The sequence below is a fragment of the Cynoglossus semilaevis genome, chromosome 7 (genome assembly GCF_000523025.1).
Source record: "Cynoglossus semilaevis isolate Cse_v1.0 chromosome 7, Cse_v1.0, whole genome shotgun sequence".
In the NCBI taxonomy this organism is placed as follows: Eukaryota; Metazoa; Chordata; class Actinopteri; order Pleuronectiformes; family Cynoglossidae; genus Cynoglossus; species Cynoglossus semilaevis.
Genome location: NC_024313.1, coordinates 5,644,733 through 5,654,172, shown reverse-complemented (window position 1 = coordinate 5,654,172; position 9,440 = coordinate 5,644,733). Strand labels below are relative to the sequence as shown.

The 9,440-nt window shown below is 40.1% G+C and overlaps 1 protein-coding gene across 1 annotated transcript in view; it reads left to right on the top strand.

Annotated features, from left to right (window-relative positions):
- kcnk3a (potassium channel, subfamily K, member 3a) overlaps positions 1-3,505 on the top strand; it is a 13,931-nt gene extending 10,426 nt beyond the window's left edge. Inside the window, exon 4 of the mRNA XM_008313000.3 lies at positions 2,292-3,505. Within this exon, the coding sequence (XP_008311222.2) occupies positions 2,292-2,371 (80 nt within the window). The 3' untranslated portion in view covers positions 2,372-3,505. The remainder of the gene's footprint in view (positions 1-2,291) is intronic.
- Positions 3,506-9,440: the final 5,935 nt, after the last annotated feature.

The following is a 9,440-nucleotide window of genomic DNA, read 5'->3' as shown; positions in this document are numbered from 1 at the left end:
GGAATGAGCTGCTGTCATGTGATTGGTTGACTAGATATCTGGAGTGTACCTAATGAATTGGCCAGTAATTGTATTTTATGATTACATCACTGCTTTCTATTTATAACTTGTTGCCTGTGATTTGCAAGGTGCCCTTTAGTGCTTAGAATTCATCACTTTTATTGTTGTGTTGGATTCCCGACGCAGAAACGTCCTTTAAATCAGTGTCATTGGAGGTTGCTTTTTTTTTTTTTTTTTAATGGATTGTGTTGCTGGCTTAAAAAAGGGTTGTTTCAGTGTCAGATTTTAGTAGCCAAGCACAGGATTTTCATGAGGCCAAGCATCTCTGTCTCTGGTTATAAGTTTGGCTGTTGTTAGAGAAGATGCTCCAGGAAAGTTAAGTTAAGAGACAGTCATTTGCCCTGTTGTCTCTTCTGCTTTGGCTCTAAAATGCCCTGGAGCTGCACATGGTCCTTAGCTCATCTTGTTGTTACACAAGCAGCTCGAAATTGTTGCTCACGTGACACTGTTTTCACACCCAAGACTATTTTAAATATTGAATCAAAAGAGCAAAATTCTTCACTGTTTGTATATATAAATAGATACAATAGTAAAATAATATAATAAAATAATTAATAGACAACATTTTCACAGTGACTAGAAAGCCCTAAAAGGAAGACTTACAGTGTAGAAAAGGCGACAGCTTTTTAAAATAAATGTCTAAAAAGTCTCTGTCACATATGCTAATTCTTTTAAAATAAATGTCTGAAAAGTCTCTGTCACATATGCTAATTCTCTCATCTGTGTAGAAGCCGTTTTTATCTCCATCCTCAATCTGAGCCAGTCTTCTGTGTTCAGTGCCCGGTCCAGTTGTCAGTGCTGACCTGTGACTTGTAACCCTATCAGATGCAGGCGACTAATTGCACACTAACCCAGGCCCGGCTGTGTGTAATCACATTCTGTAACTGTGAGCCCAGAGGCTGCGGCGAACACAGTGATTGGCGTTTCAGCCTGCCATTAAGTATTCATGACAACACCAGACCCTTGCTGTTCCGCTGGCCTTCTGGCACAGCACATTAGAAGTGCAGATACTGTAGTGTTCACTCAATATGACTCTGCCATGATGTGAAGTATTATCTGAGTCACACCAGAGTGCACACCTCATTTACAGATTACTTCAAGAAGTACATTAAACTTTCTATATAAAAAACAACAAGAAACCCAAGACTGAAGTCTGTGATTTGAAAAACAACAACAAAAAACCCAAGACTGAAGTCTGTGATTTGATATATATTTTAATATATATTCTTATTCTTTATTGGTATATTTTAATATATCTTTTAATATATATTCTTATTCTTTATTGATGCAATGCAGTGGTGGAACAGTGTTTGGTGTTATTGCCTTACAGCTAACAGATCACCAGTATGCTAGCTTGATGTTCGCGTTGTTCCTGTGTTTTATGGAGATTCTCTGGTTTCCTCCCACTCTTTAAAAACATGTCGCATCAAGTTCACTCTAAACACCTGTAGGTGTGAATGCCAGTGTGAATGGTTGTCTTCATCACTTTCACAACAACTCCTTAGCTGGTGTAGAAGTGATGAGTCTGTGTAGGTCCTCAGTCATCCAGGTCGTCTTATCCAAAAATAGTTACATCGTACCGACCTCCGTCCAGTTGCCCTGGATGGAACTATTTTTGGATTGTGGAAGTGATGTTACTGTGTTTTTGTGGCTTTATGGGTCTTTGGTTATATATTCATCTTGACAGTCATTGGTCTCCGTTGTCTCATCTGCTTCCTGGTGATGTACCACACACACACACACACACACACACAGTGTAGGTCTAAAAAGACGATTTTTAACAGAAGAAAATATCCCCTTACATGTTCATTGTAGATCAAGGCTACCTCAGTCAATATGTAAAACATAAGCTAAGTGCTATGTACAGTGTCTGCGCTAGCTTGTTAGCATAACTCAAACTGTTGCTTGGTTTTTCTGTTCCACCAAAATTACCAATTTGTTTCATGTATTTCTTCTGTCCTACTTTCTAGCCTATAAATCTCAAAGGTAATGATGGTAAACAAATACAATTTCTTGTGCAAAAAGTTCAGTCATTATTATTTTTTTACTTTGCACAGTTTGCACATTTAAACTCCCGAGGGGAAGCTGTTTATTTTCATATTTTTTTAAACATTTTAATAGGAAATTCTACTAAATATATTGTGGAAAAAAAAAGGAAAGAGTTTCCATCAGCCGAGGCCGAGGCACATAAAAAGATTTGACCCTCTTATTGTTAAAAATTCTCATTAAAGCCCTGTTAGAAACGAGGCCCCGGGACATTGTGAGCCGACACAGGACACCCCCGAGGAGCAGGGAGCACGACATGATGTGAAAACATCTCTGTGATTTTACCACCGCCGAAAAAGCAAACAGCCTCATCCATCTCGACAGAGGCTGCTTCAGGATTCACACTGGATGTAACGCTGGAGGTGGAGGAGATAGCACGGAAACAAATAATGTCCAGGAAAGCTATGAATAAAATATACATTTAAATTCCTGTTTCTGGGCTGTACATTCACCCACGGTGGATGGAGGAAAGAAAAAACACGTGACAAGATGTGGCCTTGGCACGCTCTACTAATAATTTAACATGAGAAGAAGATGAAGAAGATGGAAAGGGGGAGGCAGTAATCAGTAATCAGTCATCACTTTCCACAGGAAAAGAAAAGGGGAGGAGGGGACGAGGGAGGACAGGGTGTCCATTTACTGGCCAACTGTAAAGGGGGGAGGAGGGGTGGAGCCGTGTGACAAAACACAACAAGAGGAGAAAAAACACCCCAGCGAGGAGCACCTGAACAAGGAGGGATACGTTTAATTATGAGAGTGTACTGCAGGGAGAAGGGTGCCTCTAGTGGTCAAAATGTAATAAAATCGTATGGCATAGTTTTGAGACATAGCTAATCGCTAGAAGTTATAAAAAAGTATGAAAAACAATAGCTAAAAATTTGCCAAAATTGATGTAGAAATGTTACTGCAGGTGGGAATTGGAGAAACACAAAATATAAAAATGTCTTAATATTTACAAAATGAGGCTAAAAATAATCAAAGGAAAAAATAAAGTCAACCAAGAAATAACTAAATACACAGCAAAAAAAAAAAAATGTTAAAGGTAGTTCTGCAGGAAGAATAAAAAACAATGATAACAGTATTGATTTGTAAAAACCACCAAATGAAACCGTCCACAGAGAAACCTGTCTCAGTGCCATCAAATGTCCGTCAGGACAAGAAGACACTGGAGGGTCGGGGGCTGAGTGTGGTTTAAAGTCCGGCGTTGAGGCAGCAGTGAAGTGGCTGCAGGAACATCTCAGTCCTCTGGTGTCCTCAGCTCACACCACTTCACTGCAGCTTATTACCACCTCAAACACACACAATATAAAACCAGCACCAAATGAAACTGTGTGTCATAGCCCCTGCTCACGGTGTGTGTGTGTGTGTGTGTGTGGCCTGATAAGATCATGACATGTGATTATGGAACATGTTAGTTTGTTCAACATGAGCAGGTGGCTGCGGCTGATGCTGCTGATGCTGCTGCTGCTGATGTTGCTGATGCTGATGCTGATGCTGCTGCTGCTGCTGATGTTGCTGATGCTGATGCTGATGCTGCTGCTGATGCTGATGCTGATGCTGCTGATGCTGATGCTGATGCTGCTGATGCTGATGCTGATGCTGCTGATGCTGCTGATGCTGCTGATGCTGCTGATGCTGCTGATGCTGCTGATGCTGCTGATGCTGCTGATGCTGATGCTGATGCTGCTGCTGCTGATGCTGATGCTGCTGCTGATGCTGCTGCTGATGCTGTTGCTGTTGCTGCTGCTGCTGTTTACTCCGACACATGTTGACACAGAGGACAGTGGTCTTTGTCGAGCAGGTCATATAATACAACAGGCAATTACAGCAGCTAAATTAAAGGATTACTTCACTCTAATTACCTTCTTTTGTCACTTACTGTACCTGTAGTCACCCCCCCTCCTCCCACCCTCCACTCCCCCACACACAATGTTTTTTCATGTTATGTGAGGGCTTCACATAGACAATACATGGCCCAGATCAGGGTTACACATGACAGATCTTAAAGATCCATGAAGAGGCTCTTCCACCAGCCAATAGTCTGGGGGACGAGGTCGACACGTCGTGTTTCACTGAACCAAAGGTCCGTGTATTACAGTCGCTCAGACCATTCCATCTGTAATAATATGTAATGTAATAAAATTGCCGGCATAAAAGTGCCATTCTCGCTAAAAGCCTGTCAGTAAATCTGGCCTGAGCTGAAAACACAGACCAAAACACAGAGTGAAAGAAAAGGAAAATGTTGGCCACCATTTGAGGCCCACTGCCCCAGACCCTTCCTCTAACTCTTACAACTCTAAAATGGACATTTTATTTTGAATATGAATGTGGAAATGAAAAGAGGGATTTTTAAAAAGGAATCCAATTGTCTAATTGTTCAAGAGAAAATTCACAACACCTGTGCAATAACTTTATGGACCACTAGGGCTGGCAAAACCCCGATGGAAGAGCTTTGCTTCACTGGTTAATAACATTAAAATATATTTATCACTGTTGTATACTATAAGTATGTCATTCTGTAATCCTTTGTTTAATTTGAACATTTACTCATCTTTCAAGTCTGTAGTATTTTTTTTACAACTTTGACTGAATTTTAGACAGAACTTAGAACTAGATGAATAACCTTTGGTTTCATGTCATTTGACTGAAATGTGTGACAAACGTAGAAGTGCATTTCAAATGTTGTACTATGTATTCAAGTACATTGGTTTGACGCCTCCCTCCAGTCAGACAGCTGGTTCATTTGGCCCCAGGATTACATTATTTGTACACTATTAAAGTGGCCCCTGGCTTAGACCTCATAAGTAAACCTGGTATTCTGAATGAGATCATAAATGTTACCGTATGCCTGCAGTTATAAAAACATTCCTTTGAAATTACATGCCTGACATGGTATTTTATGATGGTGAATCACCAAAACGTTTTTATATGAAGATCACTTGGTGATCTCGTTGGTGCAGATGCAGCAGCAGCAGCAGCAGCAGACGTGAGCTCAGCATTTGGACAGTCAGGCCGTGTTGTGGTCTATAAACCTGTAGAACAACGGCAAAAAAAAGGGGAAAAAATGGATCCAAATGCCTCTGTATGGGGCTGTAATCACAGACGATTGAACCTGTAAGGATGTCAGATGACTCACAGAGAGAGGTTCCATCTCAGTAGAAGTGGATCTTCACACTCACCAGTACTTTGAGGTGCTGTTTGTGAAGCAGTGAAGCATCAGTGATTCCACCATGTTGGTATTTTCTGTGCTGATTCTGCACCAGAACCTGGATGTGTTTCCAGCAGACGCACAACATTAAGGAATTCCTCTCCTGAAATATTAATGATATGACCTGCATTAGCATCGTCATTATTCTGTAGTCAGCTGAAGAGCCTTGTGCTGTCTCCATGTCCACCTGTTATTGACAGGTAGACGCTGCACTTCTCAGGGTCATTAAAAACACAGTCAGTGATTCTGTAACTGAACCAGTGGTTCCTGCTCAGTCGCTCAGTTCATAGTGTTTGACCCAGAAATCCAAGAAGTACTTTAACTTTACTGAGTCGAAGCCAAAGTTGACAGTTCTGTTATACATCTAAATATACAAGTACTTTAACTTTACTGAGTCAAAGCCAAAGTTGACAGTTCTGTTATACAGTAGCTCAGTCCAGGACTTCTGAAGTTTAGGGTCAGGTACTGTTGACTTGACCAGGTACTAGGACTTCAGTCCAACTCCAACTCTTAACCTCAAACTCTAACGATGGAGCTTGATCACGACTTTTCAAAGTTTTCTTGGATGACTTGGACTAAAACGACATGAACCTTTCTTTCTGGACCGAGAGTCAGATTTAAGGCCAAACTTCACCTTGACTTGTCTTAGACTTGATCTTAAAACCTTTTGCGACTCAATTTGTCTCATTTGTCTCAAACGTGTACAGTGACCTGGTCTTGTATTGGACACAGTCTCCTTCAGACTCTGACTCAGAACTCCACTCTACGTCTCGTCCCATTCAAGTAGAGATAATTCATTCCAGACTGTCGGTGGGAATTTTTAAATCTTACTCAGTCTTGAACTTTGGACACAGCTTAAACCTGTCTTCTCAAAGATTCAGCTGAGAGGACGCTCCACTCAGTAGATCCAACTTGGACTGACGTAACAGAACGATGAAGTCAAATGTAATTACTCTGAGTTTTCCAGGAAAATAATCACACAGATTATCTCATTACTGCTGCGTCTGTCAGTGTGTGGGAGTTTGAAACAGAATATGACCGGGCAGGGACTCTCTGCTGTTAGCTTGGTGTCTGCTTGGATTGTAACCCAATTGATGGACTGTGTGGGTGAGAAGTAGGCTGAACGAGGTCATCACACCGGCTGGTCTCCTAGATCCACGTGTAGCCCACGTGGACATGCTGACCTGGATCTACTTAAAATAAAGACAACCAGTGAGATAATGGTTTGTCATCAACGAGAGCGTGCGTCAGTTTACACTTGAATAGAATTGTGGGTCACGTGATCCGGGTCCCACCGTGTTTGTGGGGTGAAGGGTGGAGGGTATTCAAATCAACCTTGAACTGTGACCTCCTTGACAACCCTACTCTTAGTAGTGTCTTAAAGAGTCCAGGACTTGGGACTAGGATGATTTAGGTGTGTGAACCATGATGACTTAGATTTGAAATCAAACACTAACAACTAAAATCTTTTTTCTGTCACTTGCGTGCTAACACCAGGAAGTTGAATCAATATTAGTATTGCTGACCCAGACTTTGGAAAATTGATTTAGACTTAAGATGGTTGGACTTAAACACCGCGACTCTGACGTTGTATCGTCTGAACTCGGACTCCAAAGACCTCGGACTGGATTTGAACCCTCAATCCTATACCTGCCTTTCTAACCACTGCTTAGATTTTGTATCCTTTAGACGTGAGATCGTAAAATCTTGATTCACCCCCGAGATTTGACTGAGTCCTAACTGCAAATTATGTCGGTGACTTAGTGTGAAAACTTTGGGGACTCAATAAAACTTTAAGACCAGTCTTAAAATCATAGGGATTTTAATTATTCTTTTCCTTACGTGGACCTGACTGAAGTCTTCACAGGACATCTTCATTAACAGCCATTTCTTTTTTTATTACTATATTTCCCCCCGTTATTTTAACTACGTGCTTGTAAATGTAACTTGGTTTCATTGGCTAATGTGCAGCTAGTCTTTGGTTAAATTTGGACAGTCAAAAATCACGGGGCTAAATCCTGAGAAAGTTGATCGAAGCCGCTCTCATTGCTGCTGCTGCTCTGTTCACATGAGCAGCCAGTGTTTACCTTCTGTACGTCTGCTTCATACTGGACCCTTTGAATGGAAAGTTGAGTGGCTGCCTGACTCACTAAACCAAACATGACTTTGTGTTTGTTAGACCTCTTTTCTAAAGCCAAATCTGGGGGCGTGGACTTGGAGTTGTTCCAAATACAATAGTACACAGTAGTGAGATCTAAAGTATTTCCCCTGACGTTTTATAAAACGACAAATACAGAACAAGATGCCTGCCTTCTCGTCTGTACTGCGGTGATCTGGATTGTGTGTTGTTCGTTTGATGAAAGGCAAGGACGCAGGTTTCCCACTGAATGGAAAATGACAATAATATCATGTCCTGCTTCTGTTCTGAACGATGAGCCTCTTTTACAACCCAGGGCTTTTAGTGAGGCCTGGAAACTGCTGCTCCATTAATGTCATAATCCTTCCAGTGGAAATTTGAGATTAAAAGAGAAGTGCTTCTCTGTTCCAGACAGTACAAATGTGTAGCTGCTCCATCAGTGCTGCAAGTGTGGAAAGGAAATGCAGGATAATTAAAGACTATATGTGTGTCAGCACTTGTTGTTTTAATCACAGGCTTCTAAATCTGAAACTTTAGTCACAGTGAGCAATGGATATACTTAAAAAAAAACAAAAAAAACTGTTTAATGTAAAATCAGAACCGACATATTTATCTTGTTAAAAAGGCGTTTAATGTAAAATCAGCACCGACATATTTATCTTGTTAAAAAGGCTGATTAAATAATGGATCTATTTGGACTATTATTGAATTCAGAGCAGAGATCTATTTATAGACACAGGATGAGAGACTGGTGGATAAAACATGTTACTGCATGTGTTGGTTATGATGGAAGGGTTTATAATCGGACGATTAGTCATATATGTGTCTGTATTACTTATTAGTCATTTATTACTGATTCAAAATTCAGTCAGACGTTCTTAAAGTGAACTAATAAATCAGAACGATAAGTAGGTTATGGGAAAAAACAAATGAGTGGCAGAAAAGACAAGATACAATTATTTAAAAATAATCATTTAAAATTGTGCTTATATAGAAAAATAGCTACAATTTAGTCAAAAAAAAAAAAAAACTAAGAAGAAAGAGCAGAGCAAGATGGTGAAATTGGCCTAGAGGGAAAATGTAACTTTAGCATAAAATCTTATAAAAAAAGTTAAAAAAAAATTTGAAAAAAAAAAAAAAAAAAGAAAAATCTGCAACTCTCCTTAAAGGATATTTGTTTTGTTTTTTAAAAAAACAAACCCTGTTGCATGAGCTGAGTTTTTTTTTTTTACATTAATGACAAAAGTTTTATTTTGGCTCGCACTCAGAAATATTAATCTCATGTTCATCAGTGTTGATCATTCACTACAGTCATTATTTTTTACGTGAGCGTAACAGAAACAGAGCAGATGTTAGTGTGGAGTAAAGAACAACAGGACTGTTCCTTGAACCAGGCTCCGCTCCTGTGTTTATCCTCCTGTGACCTGAAAAGGAAAGGTATTACAGACGTGTTCAGGGAGCGCACGGTCGGGATAGGATTCTAGGAACGATGGAAAAATTAGGGGAATGTTTGTTTCCACCAGAACATTTTTTAAGTTCGAAAAATAAAGTTAAACTGCATAGATAAAAGAGACATCTTCAAAAATGTAGGTTTTCTTTTATATAATGTTCATTTTCAGACTATCTACTGTATATAAGTCAGTGTTGAAACACAAAGCCGGAGTCTGGAGTCGTGTCTCATGGCAGCGTCCTTCACACAGAGACAGTGAAGGTCAACCTGAGATAATACACTCTGGTCCAGACTGTATCTCTATCACCTCATCAGCTTATGTTGCTGCTACAGTTGTCAGTCACCGGTGGAGCTGTTCATTTGAACTGGATAAAGAATCAGTCTGGACTTCTCAGTGACTCAGGAATCGTTTCACATGAATGATTTAGATCATAACTCACCTAAACTTCTGAAACACTTGTATAAAGTTTACCTTCCTGGACGTACCACTGTAACATCCAAGTGTAACACAACTTTGATGCCGTCCATTTTAAGTAAAA